Source organism: Aulostomus chinensis, chromosome 2 (assembly GCF_037954235.1).
Source record: "Aulostomus chinensis isolate RoL2024-O1b breed Wild chromosome 2, RoL_Achi_v1.0, whole genome shotgun sequence".
NCBI lineage: Eukaryota > Metazoa > Chordata > Actinopteri > Syngnathiformes > Aulostomidae > Aulostomus > Aulostomus chinensis.
The window spans coordinates 1,889,262-1,905,050 of record NC_141321.1 but is presented as its reverse complement, the minus strand read 5'-3'; the positions used below and the strand labels follow the sequence as shown (position 1 = coordinate 1,905,050).

General features: G+C 47.0%; 2 protein-coding genes across 3 annotated transcripts; one reads left to right on the top strand and one right to left on the bottom strand.

Annotated features, from left to right (window-relative positions):
- Positions 1–3,269: 3,269 nt before the first annotated feature.
- On the top strand, positions 3,270–7,376 carry znf414 (zinc finger protein 414). Its single transcript, XM_086222538.1, has 5 exons — positions 3,270–3,422; positions 3,583–3,693; positions 4,004–4,109; positions 4,177–4,712; positions 6,146–7,376. Exons 1-5 carry the CDS (start codon positions 3,272–3,274, stop codon positions 6,319–6,321), a joined length of 1,080 nt encoding a protein of 359 aa, XP_086078664.1. The 5' UTR covers positions 3,270–3,271; the 3' UTR covers positions 6,322–7,376.
- mtch2 (mitochondrial carrier homolog 2) lies at positions 6,870–14,146 on the bottom strand. 2 transcript variants are annotated; one of them, XM_086222558.1, is made up of 14 exons: positions 13,829–14,146; positions 12,750–12,834; positions 11,810–11,916; positions 11,450–11,476; positions 10,566–10,622; positions 9,550–9,607; positions 9,407–9,458; positions 9,264–9,323; positions 8,913–9,006; positions 8,393–8,440; positions 8,229–8,296; positions 8,088–8,163; positions 7,644–7,748; positions 6,870–7,464 (listed from the first exon to the last, which is right to left on the bottom strand). In XM_086222558.1, exons 1-13 carry the CDS (start codon positions 13,913–13,915, stop codon positions 7,662–7,664), a joined length of 906 nt encoding a protein of 301 aa, XP_086078684.1. In that variant the 5' UTR covers positions 13,916–14,146; the 3' UTR covers positions 6,870–7,464; positions 7,644–7,661. The 2 variants fall into 2 exon arrangements, with proteins under 2 accessions (XP_086078684.1, XP_086078677.1); XM_086222551.1 differs by having other exon boundaries at positions 6,870–7,748; positions 13,829–14,134.
- Between the last annotated feature and the right edge of the window lie 1,643 nt (positions 14,147–15,789).

Below are 15,789 nucleotides of genomic sequence, written 5' to 3'. Positions count from 1 at the left end.
GTTACTGACTCCAGTGTTGGCTCACGTTTCTACTCTTAGAAAAATCTACACATCTGATCAGGTTCCAACTTGATCAGTGAGAACTAACAATTTCTACATCTTAACCAGTCGTTCCAGTGATGAAACTCTCAAGGTGCCACATCCACAAGCAGCCATCCTGGTGAATCCCATTCTCTGATGCTACGTGTGATGGTGAGAAAGACCTGATGAAATATTCAGCAGACTTTATCAGGAGGGTTGGACTCCATCGTCTCAAAGTTCAAGGAAATGATGGAATAATTGGGGCTCACAACAAGCACCAGGTAATAAATGTTGTTGTCATGTAGGACAACATCAGCAGCTGTGACAGCAAAGATGGGAAGCTGATGGGATGTGACATCAGCTGGGCTCATATTATGATGAGCAGCTGGAAATTCCTCATCTAATCAGTTGTCTTCCCTGTTCAAATCCAATCCATTTGATTGAAGCAGCACGACTGAAACAAACACAAGGGTTCCAAAGTGCAGTACAGCCAGATAAAAATACATGAAGTAACACAACGGAAGCACAATAAAACAATGAAGTCAGTAGGATGAAACAGAATGAAAGAAGATCAAACAAAAAGTCAAATCGATGAGATAAAAATAAAGAGAGAGAAAACACTGTACAATCAAATAAAAGCAAATAGAATCCATAAACTAAAAGGAAGTCAACCTCCTCCTGAGTGTTAAAAGCCAAGGAGAAGAGGTGGGTCTTTAGATGGGATTGAAGAACAGACAGAGAACAGGCCTGTCTGTCCTTTTTCCCTTCTTCCTCCCACTGCTAATCCTCCCATTCTTCCTTCTCATCAAACTCTTCCCACTACCCTCCTCCAGCTTCTCCTTCTCTCTCCTCCCACAGCTTCTCCCTTTTCACTCTCTCCTGCTCGACTCGTCCCCTCCCTCTTCTTTCTTTCCTGCTGCTCAACTCTTGTCCCTGCTCACCTTCCTCTTTCCCCTCCTCCACTACTCCTCCTCCTCGCATTCTTTCTTCGTTTTCCCTCCTCCTCCTTCCTCACATAAACAGTCGTGGTGGCCCTAACAGGTAGGATGGACTGGTCTAATTTCCTGCAGCCGGGAGGATATAAATGGCAGTCAGGGGCTTTTAATGTAATCTCTTTTTTGGTGTCTCCTCCCGAGAACGGCACTCATATTTAAAAGAAAATTTAAAGCCATTGCGGCCGATCCACCACACACCCTCAACCTCATCCTAACATGTAGAATTGAAGCTGAACATGTAGTTGTATTTCCTCAGGAGGTGCTTTTGTCTGACTGTTGAATTCGTACTAATCGACCAGTCCTCTTCACCCTGTACCTGCTTCCTCTAGGTCACATTATTAGGAAACACTTGATTAATTAATTAGGGCCTGAGCCAGAAGGTACTTCTGGCGAAGACCCTATTATGTTTGCTCGGCAGAGCAACACATTAGCAGCACTAAAAACACTAAAAACACACACTAAACAGTGTCCCAGGCCCCCCCAACACCCATGAGGCAACTGGGCCAGACGGCCCGGAGCCAGTTTTCACATACACACCCATTCAAAACCTGGTATTATACTGTTCTTGCTCTCAATGAGTGCGCGCTATATGCGCATAATGCGCATAACGCGCATAATCTAATTTGACCCCCTGAACATGCATGAAATTCGCTGAAATTTGGCACAATCGTTCGGTATGTCTCAACATTCACTAATCAAAAACAAAAACGCCACTAAAGTCTATAGCGCCACCTAGGGAGCCACACAAAAAAAAGATAATTTTTTTTAATTTCGCGCGCTATAACTCCTCACACAAAACTCCCACAGACATGGGACCAACACCGTTGGACTCGTCTCATCAAGACGAACAATTCTTACACTCTGACCCCTCACCTATCTCCAACAGAATGTCCACAAATTGGACAAAACTGTCAAAATCAGGACTTTTTTTACTCCCCGAACAAAATCTATCTCCTCCTAAACCGTAAATGCCAGGGCTTCCAAACTTTCACACATTACTCTCCCAACTGTGCTCTTCAAAAATCTTTAAAGGCTAATATACTACGCGCTCGGTTTGGATTTTATAAGCCCTCAAAGTGGGGGAGACACGTTTTACGCTTACAATGGAAGTCAATGGGGAGGCCGTGTCCTCTCATGGTACATACTCTCGAACAAATGCTTCTCACGTCTATACCATACATCGCACAGCTTTTAAAAACATATCACTGTATTCCTGACAAAAATCCCTACAAAAATATGGTATTTTGTGTTACTTTCCACCAACGTAGGCCGAGTTATTCAGCTTTTACACACTACATTTCTCTTAATCCTCCACTCTCTCCACTCTAGCACAGATCAAAGAAAGTGCAGCGGGGGAGGGGTTCTTAATGGGCCAGCTGGCAGCTCTGCTCTCAGCTCTGCTCTCAGCTCTGACAGAGATGGCAGAGATTTGTTTACTGTAGTCATGGAAACCACAATTGGCACTTCTCTGCCCTCATGTACATACTCTCAAACAAACACTTGTCGCTTCTAAATTAAAACACTCACACCTTCAGAAAACACACCATTGAATTCCTGAGAAAAAAACTCTACGAACTGATGTCTTTACATTACACTTTTGACCAACATATGCAGAGTTATGACTGTGTTTGTCAGTAAAACTGCCAAATCCTCCTCTACTCTCCACTCTGACAGAGATGGCAGAGAGCGAGCAGAGAAGGGAGGGGTTCTTAAAGGGCCAGCTGGCAGCTCTGCTCTCAGCTCTGCTCTCAGCTCTGACAGAGATGGCAGAGAGCGAGCAGAGAAGGGAGGGGCTCTTAAAGGGCCGGCTCTCAGCTCTGCACTCACACTGTGCAGCGCACTGAGGCTCGTATCTCCTAAACTACAAGGCCTAGGGATTTGCCGATTACACCGTTGGATTCGGGCCGGTGTCAAGGACGCGGCCGTAGGCCGCGCGGGGGCTCAGGCCCTAACAACGCTGCTTGCAGCTTTAATTTTCACTGTCATGCAGATGATATGCAGCTGTACTTATCGATCACTTCAGATTTGAATCTGAAACAAATAAGACCTCAAATGTCAAAATATATGTAGTGGTGAAAAGTGGAAAATGAATCATTTATTCAAAAAAATTATTGAAGTGAATCAAAATTATATTCAAACTGAAAGTTTTCAGTTTCAAATTTTATTTTTTCAAGTAAAAAACTTTTCTCCTCAATTTAGCTCCATACCTGAGCACCAGCCAGCAGGGTGAACGAACCCCGGGGCAGTGAAACTGCATGTCAATCGGCGACGAAGAAGAAGAAGAGCGCATGCGCTGTATTCATCGCATTGAGTTCCGTTCGGGTCGTCCAGGAGCCAGCGGGTCGCATCTCTTCACCATGTCCTGTGGCAGCAGCGTCCTGCCGACTGCTGAAACTGAACACGAAGGTTTTGTTTTAAGATTGAATATTTCAGATAGGCGCCATATGTGTACCATTTCCCGTCACTGTTTTCTAACACTCGCCTACCAGCCAGCACGCTAGCAGACATGCTAACTAGCCGTTGTATTAACATACGTGAGCACTAAGGTCCGGGTGGTCCGTTTCAGGTATCAAGAGGACACCGTGTCCGTTCCATGGTTGTAAGCGGGTCTACCCGGATGTGATCGCGCTGGAGAGGCACGTGAAGGACCATGAGATTCCCGCGCAGTCTCTTCCAGGTGATTCACCAACTGGCGTATCCTGGATATGCTACCCTCCCGACTCCCTTTCATCCCGATGTTCAATTATCTGAAAGCATCTCACGAGGGGCAGCTGTGTTATTCACACACACACACACACACACACCTCATTGATAGAACGCAATAATGTTGATTGGTCATTGTATTAAATGATCCTAAGAATCGTGAGTGTCAACCCTCTAATGGACCCGCAAGCCTGTTTGACCAGTAAAGTTCCCTGATGCGTTCAGAGGTGATGGAGTTGATGGCTGGTACCCGGGTCTGACAACAGATGTGTGCCCCTCCTCAGGGAAAGTCCTGCTGTGCTCCACCCTCGGCTGCAGTGGCTCCTTCCCCAACATGCAGAAGCTGATGGAACACATGAGGCACCACCACAAACCCAATATCTTCTTTCTGTGAGTTCCCAGCACAGATGTCCTGTTGCTTCGGGCTTCAGCTGTAACTCTGCTGCTTTCTGTGCAGGTGTGAGAACTGTCGCACAAAGTTGCGTTCCTACCGTGGCCTCCTGACTCACCTGCACACCTGTTCTAAGGTACCACGCGGCAAGACAAAGCCCAGTGACCTGCCTCAGTCAGCTGCTGTGACCAATCCCAACATGACCCCTGTGGCCATCAGTCAGAACTCACCGCAGCTGGATGCTGTGTCCACACCGCAGCAAGTGCCCTCTCATGTCCACAACCCAGACGGATCCTTTCCTGCTGCTGCTGCTCCACAACCTGATTGTTCGGCCCCCCCTGTCCTGACTGCACCCTGCTTCTTAAACCCAGAGACCACCTCTTCCCTCTCCACAGCTCCTCCGCACCTCACAGAGGCAGCCCTCCAGCCCCAGGTCAGGAACCCAGCCTCCAGTCTGTCTTCATCTCTGAGGCTGGAGGACACCCTCAATGCCCAGGGTCAGGCCCAGACCCAGACCGGAACCCTTGAGCCCTTCCTTCCTACTCCCACATCAGCTCCTCTCTCTCCGTCAGGGTCTGCAGTCATCTGGAGGAAGAACCAAGGTGAGCACGTCACTGTCCACTCAGGTGCTGAACTGAAAATGTTCATGACTTTCACAAGTTTGAATGTCAGCTGGACCTCCCCGCAGGTTGAGCCTCTTCTCAGAAACCATCATGGATCTTTAGTCCAGCAGTGAGACTGCAGATCAGTGGAGCTGATCAGTGAAACAGCCTGGAAGCTCCAGTAGCTTTAACAGTCATTTCAGCGAGATGTGCATGACATCATTGTTATGTCTCCTGCTTAAGTATCAGACAAACATAATAACAATGTGATTATCACGTCCCACCTGTTGTGAGGTGACGTCACTGTCGTGCCGCAGGTCAGCAGATCCCTACATAGCGAAGACGAGTTTTCTCCAACTGGTCCCCACCACTGAGCTGAAATCCCAGTGTCTAACTCTTGCTCGGGAATCTTCTCCAAACACCGATAGTTGTGCGTGACAGTGTTAATTTTGTCAAAAGAAACAAAAACGAAACATTTTCGTTGGCTACACTTTATTCCGTGACTAATTTGTGACGAGAACGTAAATACTCCCAAGTACTGACGACGAAAATTAAAACGAAATCGCTGTTCACTAAGAGCAGACGAGTAAAAACGTGAGGAAAAGGATGAGGGCGGCCGGCCGGACAATCGGGTTACAACCATCCTTAATGGCTTGATTTCTTTTTGTAACCAATTAATCATCTGAAAACAAATTTGACCTCTCAGTCCGACTTCTTGATTGGCGGGCCCCGACCCGCCCCGCCCTCCGCGGTGTTGCAGTGCACGTAGCGTGACGCAGAGACGCCGTGAAGACGAGCAGCAGACCTTCACCTGTGGCAGCAGCGTGGAAAGTTGGAGGAAAAAGACGAGCGGATTTACGGACGCATTTCTGTTATCATCCTGCCGAACTAAAGACGGAGTGTGTTGTTCCCGACAAGGATAGGGAGCGTTGTGGATTTAGGATTAGTGGAAAAAACACGACCAATTTAAAAAGACACCTGAAGGCCCGCCAACCCGCAGCTGGAGCTTTACTCTTGCGGCTTGTAAGTCAAACACAGAACATAAACAAGAACTTGCACTTTTTCGAACAGGCTTCTGACGTTTCATTATTATGATCTTTATCCTTATTAACAAGAGCAATGTGGTTCAATCTTAGTTTAAATGACTTAAAAATAGTTTAAAGTATGCTTTGAATGGAGTTTTTATGTAACATCACATATCCCTTTGCCAAATCTCAGTATAATAAAACGTATTGCTTCAGTCTAAAATGAGACTAAAACTAAAGACCCAAGACTAAATTTTAACTAAAACTGTTCTAAACTAAAAGACTAAGATGGGACTTGAACTAAATCCAGTCTTTCACGACTGACTTGAACTAACACAAAATTAAGAATTCTTGTCAAAATTAACACTGGTGCGTGATGCTAGTGTTTTCCTGTCATGTGGTGTGCAGGGATGGCCTGCAGCAGAAACGTCCTGTGGGAACACACAAAAGGTCGCTACACGTGTGTGCAGTGTGGTTACATGGTGACCAACCGCAAGGAGATGAATCAGCACATCAGCACCCACCACAGCGGCACCAAGCCTGCGGACGACGCTCACGTGGAGCGCAGGAACGACCACGCATGACGCAAATGTTCGGCGGTCCTCTGGATCAAGCCGGGGAAGGTGAAAGATGAGCGGATGAAGCTGCAATGTGAGGCGGCCAGCAGAAACCTCAGTACTGAAGGGTTTGTCCTCACTCAACAGCCTGAACCCACTCTCCTGCTTCCAGGGGACGACAGCGGGAGCTGTCCTGATGGATGCAAAAGGAGTGTTGACACTTTCCCTATGGTTACAATGCTGCTGCTCAAATAACGTCAGAAACCTCAGCTGATTAGAGCTGCACATCAGCGGGGGAGGGGCAACATCTGGACCAGAGTAACTTCAGAGAACATTTGCGTGAATGAAGAACCTCGTGTTATTTGTACCTGCTTCTATGTGTCAATAAATTGAAATTGTATGTTTGTGGCCTTTTTCAACGTAACAAGTCTGTTTGTTGGTTCTGCATCTTCCGACCAGTTCCATTTTCTTCATGTTCTCTCCAATTCTGTGTAGTGCCCCAGAAAAGCATGTCATCGATGAGCTACCAGCCTAATGTGAAAAGATGGAACGTTTGTCAAGAAGTGAAGGACACGCAGATTGATTCCTTTTATTGGAGAGATGGACATGTCAGCCAGCGACTTGTTGAACATCAAATCAAGCTCTAAGGGAAGAGAACGCGCGCGCACACAATCCTATGTATTAATTCATTTTTAGGTTGTTTTCAGGACATTAGCGTAGAGTTCCAACACGGCTGAGCCTTAAACCTTCAGTAGTCTCTTCCACATGCGTGCACCATCGTACATCAGATCAACATCTTTACAACATGGACAAGGTCAGGCGAGCAACTTCTATTAGGGTCAGTCGGAGCGAGTCAACACAAGCTCTTCTCTAGTCAGAGCGTGAGGTCAGTTCAGGCGCCTCTCCGTGCAAGAGCGCCGCAGTCTCTGCAGTTAGCATCACTAGCATTAATGAAGATGACAGCATGTGACCAGAGGTCCCACTCCACCATAAACATGTCAATTATGAGCCATCACCACATGCAGACTGCAGTGCAGTTTAAAAAAACATCCTAATGTGTGGAAGTAGAGTCACTGTTGATTTTGGGGTGGGGGGGGGGGGGGGCGGCGGCTCAACATGATCCGTCCTCCAGTTAATGTACATGAGGGTTTTCAAAGTTGCTGTTTCACTCTGTTAATAAAACAAAACTGCTGGAAATTAAATGGAACTAATTTGATTCACATGATGACTGGTTAAGAAAAAAAATCATAGGAAACAAGTGCATACAAAAAGATTGAAGTGCCAACAGTCTGACCCCCAGACCAGGCAATGGTGAGTGCTCATCTTTTTATTATCACAACTATGTTCACCTCAGTTCTCTTGGGGCTTCAAAAAAATCTCTTCTGATCAAGGGCGTATGTCTTTCCTGCTGGAAGGTTCCGGAGGAATAAACTGTTGCCTCGGCTCATGTTGCCCTGGAAAGATGAAAGAGACGCTTCAACACAGCGCTCACCTCCAGAGTTACAAAGGAGAGTCAGGGGTGTGGTAGCAGTGGTTCCCAGCATGTTAGCCCAACAGGAGAGTACTGGGAGCCTCATAGAGGTTTCACTAGCTCTGGAGCTTCACTGCTGCGTCAGCCTTGTTGATGAGGAGAACTAAACTCATCTGTGTCTCCGCTCAGCTTGTTAACTGTTAACGTCATTAAGGCTACAGGAACAAAGCCTGTGCTGTAGACATCAAACCATCTGATTGGTCTGGATCTAAAAATCATTCTGGAATAAAAATCAGATTGGCCTAGACTTCAGACCACGTACCTCTCTGCTTAGATGCCTCCAGCAGTCCACCCAGGTGGGGTATACTGATGCGTAGGGGGGGAGCCCTCCAGCCAACCTGAGGAGAACCCACATGTGAGTGAAGAGACACTTGTGGACCTAGTCAAGGCTTTGCCAACTCACCCGCAGTTATTGACCGCCATGAGGTTTGACACCAGAACAAAAGGGTACGTGAGCATGCTAGCGAAGAACTGGAAGAGAGAGCAGAGGGAGGGGAGGATGACTAATCCTTGGACACACGACCACACACACACACACACTTTACTGGCAAAAAGCAGGCCACTCACCCCTGTCATGGCCTGAGAGCAGTTCTTGATCTCTCCAGTGTGACTCATCTGTACAGGGGAACATGAAGGCCGTTAGTCCTGGACCCCCTGACCAAACCTCTGCCCCGCTACACCTTCACAGACTAGACCACACGCAGCACCACTCAGCGTCAGAGAAGCTTGAAGGTTGGTTTATCCACAAGTAGCTGACGACTCCTCCAGTTACCACAGATCACAGCAGGTGGTTGTGCACCTGTATGTGGTTTCTTGTGTGTGTTTGATTTAGTTTCATGCTCTTGTTTTGCTTGCATGCATCAAAGCCAACTAGCTGCTTCCATCAGCATGACAGCAGAGGAACGAACACACACACACACACACACACACACACACACACACACACACACACACACACACACACACTCACAGTAACAGAGACCAATACAAGTTTGAAAATCTTATTTATAATTTCAGATGATGGGTGTTTCAGCACTGAAGGATTCTTTTCCAGAGAGGAGGAAGGTGCATGCGAGCAGCAGCCTACCGAGTCATCGATGGCGTATGTATTGATGAGGTGAGCCAACAGGTTACAGATCCACAGTGACAGCACATCACCCAGCAGACGTGGAATTAAACCACTGGGAGAAAACAGAAGCAGAGTCATTTCTGAAATGGAGTCAATCATCCATGCCTCAAGTACTCCTGGCTCTGAGCGGTCCTGTACGGACAGCATTCAGACATGATGACGCTCCGCTGTACAGCTCAGCATGTGAGCTGATTTGGCTTCTTATCTTGAGACAAATGTACATGCTGCCTTCATGAGATGATCATTCAGCCTTCCAGCTAATCCATCAGAAATCTGGTATGATGAAGACAAAAGAGGAGTCAAACTTACGCAAAGAAGCCCAGAATGCCTTCCTCTCTGTAGACGGTGACGATGGAGTCAAAGACGCCGCTGAGAACAACACAAGAGCGTCTTAGTTGCTTTTCTTTTGGATGCTGAGAGCCACGAGGCAGGAGAACACATTCTCACTCTACCTGTATTTTGCTTCTCTTCCAATAAACTGGACCATACACCGCAGAGTGATCACTGGGAAACAAGAGAAGCAAATACAGAGTTGACATGTGGACAGAGAGTCAAAGCCCCTTCAAACCAACACGTAGGCAGAGTCCAGACGTACCATGAAAAGGATGTGTGACTATGGTGGCGCAGGAACGAGCGATCATCTCTTTGGTGGTCTGTGGAGACGAAGAAGACACCGAACCACTGAAGTGTCTCGTGCTAATCACCAGAACTAGCGTCAGGCATGCTGTAGCCTGAGAGACGATACTGCTAGAATGATATTTCTAGTTCAAGCAGCATTCTTTATATTCTTTATATTGATGATGCTCTTGTTGTGTTAACTGACACCTCAAAAGATCAAATTAGAGAATTTTATACTTCCGTCCAGGTGTGTCCCAGTCTGGTTGAGTTAATACTGCAAACTCCTGTTTGAAGGTTAGGTTGCTAATCGTAGCACATGCCCCTGTTATGAGGTCATGGAGGATTTTGAGCGACCCACTATGGGGACAAAGTTTGATGTGAAACGAGGGAGTTTATCAACCAGACTGGGACACACAGGACCAGTAACATGCTGAAGGGTGACTGACCTTTGACCTGGACCCACAGAGGGCGTTACAATGTGCTAATGGTTAGCACTGCACTGACTGACTAGCAGAAGGAGGAGCTGGGTTTCTCTCTGTCTGTCTCTGTACATCCTGGCTCCTGTAACCAAGAATTCTGAGCTAGCTTCTCGTACCTGAATGCAGCATGAGCTGCTAGCAGGAGTTTCATAACACTTACACAGCAGCAACACTCCAATATGAAAATGTTGCTTCATGGCATCCACACAAAACACAGAGAAAAATCATCACGTCAAAATAAATGAACATGAACTATGACTGAGTGACCTGGAGGCTTCTGGTGTCTATGTGTGGAAACGGAGTGTTGGACCAGGATCAACTTCCGAAGTATTTGTAGGCCTGCCTCTTACAGTGAACTCAGAGACACTTCCACCACTGGAAGACATGTCAGTCATCCCTCAAACGTTGAGCACGACAGCAGGTTTGGCTGGAGTCACTTCAACTGATGTGTTTGCTTGTTTTACTGAAGGTCATGTTGTCAGTGAGTGGTTGTACAGCCTAAACAGGGTCTTACCTCATTAACGACGTGCTGTAGGGAGCCCTCGGCGGCGTTCTGCTGGCCCCCCATCACCTGCACAACCACAATCAACCCATCAATCACGCTGACAACAGAGCCGCCAACTGATGTGTGTGAACGTGTCTCTTTGGATGAGGAGCTACTTTCTAAAAAGAACAACCCGGTCCCCATTATAACCCGAGCATCATTATAACACAATCCCCATTATAACCCCCCCCCCCCCCCCAATCATCTATATTTCACACCTGTCAAGTACAAACTAACAGACTCAGGTGCCTCTCACTGATCTGAGGTCAGCTCTCAGTCATAGAGCATAGAGCTCTTTGCCTCTGGGGACCAGGGGTACATTGGGACCTGGTCTTCAGGAGGCAGCTACACTTATAAAACTGCAGGAAAATCTTGGTCCTCAGAAAGCACCAGGAACAGGACCCTCAGCCTCAGACTCAAACCTGAGACCAGGTGCTTCATAACGGGAGGACGTTGGAGTTCCAGACCCAGCTTCTTGCTTGTAATTATATTAGATTTTTCTCTCAGACTTCTTGCTTCCTTTAAAACCAGTTTGTAAAAATCTATAATTACACAACAGATGGATTTACTGACAGCAGCGACTGGCTACTCACATGCTCTTGTCCCAGAAATAACTGCTGACAAAAACGTTCACTGCCAGTAGCCTGCTGATTAATCATAAACTGGTCGTTATATCTGGTGGGTGTCTGCTTCAAGCTACATGGTGTGACAGGCAGGACCAGCAGATGTAGCCCCCCCCCCCCCCCCCCCCGGGTCCTAATACACCACACACTGACAAACATGCATCCCTCACACATATCACATCCTCCCTATCTCCCATTTTTATATTCCAAACCATTAAAGTCCGAACTTACCTTAAGTGAGTCATTTTCCTGACATTTCTGTAAGAAAGTGAAATTAAATGTTAGAAAACAACAAAACTTGCCAGGCTCCAAAGATTTAGTACATCCAGATACACGTGTTTCTCCACACGTAAACTGTGTGTGTGAACAAGTCTCCTCCTAACAGGACAACATGGTGCAGCCGGATACACAACAAGATGTGACCAGGGGCTTATTCCAACTAGTGATCGAAGGTGCGGGACAGAGACACGGACGCAGCGGGTCAGGATAAATATTTCTCTCGGATCCTCACTCAACACTGTTGGTCAGCTAAGGGGGCCAGTGAGCGTGTACTGAAGAACCCAAACACACACTCACACACACCAGACCTACCTGCAGGACTTTGCTGTGCACCACGGTGCCGATGGTGCCAGCACAGAGCCTTGGACTGAGCCCTTTGAACAGACCCACTTTTCCATCGATCTTGATGATGTGTTTTGCTGAAATATCCAGAGAAACACACAGTTAGTCTGACCCTTGACCTCACCAGGAGCTTTCAGACACAACGACACAAACAAAACACATTTCTGTTTGTGTAGAGAGGGACGCTTGTTTGCTAGCTTTAATAAAGCCAGAGTCCAAACGAAAGCAGCTGACAATCAGGTCACTTTGAGGCCACTGGTAGCCAGCAGAGACGGGCTGCTGTCCTCTGGGACTGGACTGATTGACAGTCCGACACAGCTCAGAGTGAGGTGAGGGACCTCACAACACGCCTGACCCACCTGGACTCAAATCATAGCATCAGAGGAATCAAGATTTTTCTTTGGAGCCACTGAAGAGAGGAATCACCTCAGTCACCACACATTGGTGTGTTGCAGGATCTGGAGGAACCAAAACTATTTCTGCCCCGCAGAAGTGGAATGTATTCAACTGATGGTTCTTAAAGAGATACTTCACCCTAAAATGTATTTCATCTTTCAAGTACTCTCTAATAGAAGTATTGAGCTTGCTACGATGTATTTTTCTCTTCTTTCGGACTCCAGAACGGAGACTGACCGCTAACAACAGCTAACACTTGAAAGGAAGAACCACTTTAAGTAGCTCTGCTTAAAAGAACCAGAGCACCATCCTCAGAGCCTGTAGAGTCAAAATACCAGTAATGATCAAGAATCGATCTTCAACAGCCCAACCAGGTTTACAATTTAGAGTTAAATCTCTTTCTGGACTCCACACCTGGTCTGAGAATGTCTCATATTTGAATAAGCACTTGCTTTTCAGATCAATCCACACATGGGAACCTCTGCAGACTCTTCCTCCATGTTTGGAGTCTTACCATAGGTGAAGAGTCCAGGCAGCTGGTACACCTGCCTGCCAAACAGGTTTCTGCCCAGGGTGGGCGGGAGCGGCTCGTGTCCTACCTGACAACACACACGATAAGATCACACACCTGAACATCACTTGGGCTCTCTCTCTCTCTCACACACACACACACACAGTTCCCTTCTCTACCTGCCGTTTGAGAATCCGTGTTTCTTGTAATTTGAGATTGGTATCTTCAACATGAACCGACACAAAATAATCTACTAGGCTGTTTAAACATCTTCAAAGCTAAGAGGACGTTGGCTAATTAAATGATTTACATTAGCTCGTCAAAAACCGCAAGCGTTAGCTTGCAAGCTATTAAGTGGGCCAAAGGGCACCGAGCGGCCAGCGACACATCCGGGGTCTTCAGGAAGGGACTGAGCTAAAGAGCGCTTTAAGAGAGATAAATAATGGTAAAGTTCGAATCACGTCGGAGAGTCCAGTTAGCCCGGCCCTTGCACGAGTCACACGGGTCGACAGGGCAGTTAAGTGGACATGAATGAAGACGAGTGACAAACCCCGGCGGTGTGTGGAGGAGAAGCTAACGAGCAGCTGGCTAAACTTTCCCTCGTCCGTCTCCTCTTACAGAGAAAACGTAACACTTGTCCGACAGCGCGTCTCAGAGCGACATTAGTCATCTTCAAGAGGCAACATTCACCAATCACCAACTTGACGGCGCTATTAAACATCAACTTTCACACACAACTCGCTTCTGCCCACTTCGGAGTGTTTTGGTAGCAGAAGGTCATCGGGACAGCGCACCCTCGGATCATGTAGTCCATGTCATGATCGGAACACTGGCCGAAATGTTAATTAGGACGATGCTGAATCAAAGATGCGATGATAATAATTCATGACAGTTCCTGAACCGCGTTCCACGCCCTGAGCTCATTTACTAACAAGGGAGACAAGATTAAACTACATGTTCATCAATGGAGTTAAGCAGGGTTTTCCTAGCTGCTGGAGTCTGAAGTAGGCAGGCTAGCTAACAGCAACTGCAGCTCATTCCCCGGTACAGAACCGCCGCCTGGCCCGACCGTCCCCTCTTACCTGAACCAGTACTTTGATGTACATCAACGGGTGGGAGAGAACAGTGAGACCTGATCCGAGTAATACTTGGCCACACGTGTCCGCCATTTTTTTTTTTTTTACGGAGATAGAACAGACAGGAAGTTCTTTTCCTCTTCTGTCACAAGATATCGCGAGAAGGCCTTAGGCCGGAAGTACAACAGATACCTATACTATAGTTGCGTCCGAATTGCCAAGTGGCAACCTACGACCTACTGCCACGACGGAGGCTGTCCGAAACCACAACTGTCGTGAATTGCGACCTACTTAGCAACCTAAATTCCAGCCTAAATACGCTCACATTGTAGGTCGGTTCAGGTGCATCCTAGGGGCAACCTATTGCCCCCAATGCACCGCGGACTTCTTCCTCGTCCACTAAAAACTTGTGGACGCGCAAACTTGCGCCACCAACAGTCTCCCATTCTTATACAGCACCAACATTTACAGTTATTGTTGATGACTAAAGGCGTGTTCACACCAAACGCGACGTGGAGTGAACACACCTTTACAGGTGCGTTAATGTGCTGAATAGAGAATGAATGACGGATCCGCTCCGAGTGGAGTGCAGTACGACAGTCAAGCCAGCAGGTGGGGCTTTCGTTGGTGCTGTCTACCTAATTGCGATATCTGTGCTCTGCCAGCAGAGGTCGTGCTTCACCACCAATCTTTGAGGGTGTCTGAATTGTGCCGTGTACCAGGAGGTCGTAGGTTGCCACTTGGCAATTCGGACGCAGTTTATGGATACATACCCCGCAGATTTACGTCCCGCACACACACACTACAGGGGAGTAAAACAAGAACGTGTAAAAAGACCAGAACGTCTTTGTTTTGCAGAGTTCCTCAACCATTGCAGAGGCAGGAAACACAACGTAAAAAAACCCAACAACGGCCGGTATACTTTTAATCACCTGATAGTATTGTCTACGTGTGCAATGGAAACGCCCGACAGGGCAGAACGCAGCTACTTTCATTTAGTGGGTGAGCAGCAGACGATGATGCCCCCCCCCCACCCTACCCCGGGACATTCAGAGACGTGACCCTTCAGGTCCACACGGGACAGTTGGGTTTGAATCGCATCTTCCAGGAAAGCGACGCCTGAGTGGCCAACGGTATGTGGCCTTACAGTGGCCTGTAGCCGAGGTTGCTCTCCCCAGTAGGGCGATTTCCTTTTCCAAGTGCAGTTTAAGTTTTATTCGGAATCGGAGGAGAGGACGTCGAGTAAATACACCTTAATAAATTTTCTATATTATTTGGTGTTTATCATCTTTCTTTGTCTTTTTTTCCAGACATTCGCTTAATTTGTAATCATCAATGACGTGCACATGTGACTATTTGATTGTGGGCTTGAGGCGAGTACCGCAGGCTTCCACCAGATGGCAGTGATGTACCGTGAAAACAGTTTTCAAATTCAGTTCGAGAGCAGACGCAGAAAAGAGATCCTTGACTCGGAAGCCTTGGACACCTGCTCCACATTCTAAGAGATGAAGTTGTGTTATCCTCCAGCTGGATTACAACTCTGGTTTGTCGCCAGTTCTCAAGATTTTGGGATCTTTGCCTGCTTCTGTGATAAGAAGAACTGAGCCTTGCCTCACAGTGTTTGTTGTTGTTTCTTAGTCTCTTCAAAAGCTTTAAAAAACAGCACTTGACTGTCTTTTTTGTTGAAATGAGCTGTGAGGCCATCTGGACCTGGCAGATGGTCAAAGTTCAGGCCCTGCTTTGCTTTGAGCTGATTCTGCAATTTGAGGGACAAATTTTGTGAATTTTGTAAAAAGAAAATGTGAGAAGCTCGAGGAATAAAGATTGTTATAGATTGTTGGCTATTAGCTTTGGGTCAAAGTATTGATTATTGTTGATTACTTGTGCCCCCCTATTGTTTTTCACCTGACCGTCTTGTTTTTAAGTCAGAAAAGTTTGTCTCTCCTTCTTAAACCCATTTGGTTCTT

Excerpts from the sequence above, each read along its gene's own strand:
- znf414 (XM_086222538.1), top strand. The coding sequence starts at position 3,272 with ATGTCAATCGGCGACGAAGAAGAAGAAGAGCGCATGCGCTGTATTCAT. Across the intron at positions 3,423-3,582 it reads TGCTGAAACTGAACACGAAG|GTATCAAGAGGACACCGTGT; the intron begins GTTTTGTTTTAA and ends GGTCCGTTTCAG. Across the intron at positions 4,713-6,145 it reads CATCTGGAGGAAGAACCAAG|GGATGGCCTGCAGCAGAAAC; the intron begins GTGAGCACGTCA and ends TGTGGTGTGCAG.
- mtch2 (XM_086222558.1), bottom strand. The coding sequence starts at position 13,915 with ATGGCGGACACGTGTGGCCAAGTATTACTCGGATCAGGTCTCACTGTT. Across the intron at positions 11,917-12,749 it reads GCCTGGACTCTTCACCTATG|CAAAACACATCATCAAGATC; the intron begins GTAAGACTCCAA and ends TGGATATTTCAG. Across the intron at positions 9,324-9,406 it reads GGAAGAGAAGCAAAATACAG|CGGCGTCTTTGACTCCATCG; the intron begins GTAGAGTGAGAA and ends TGTTGTTCTCAG.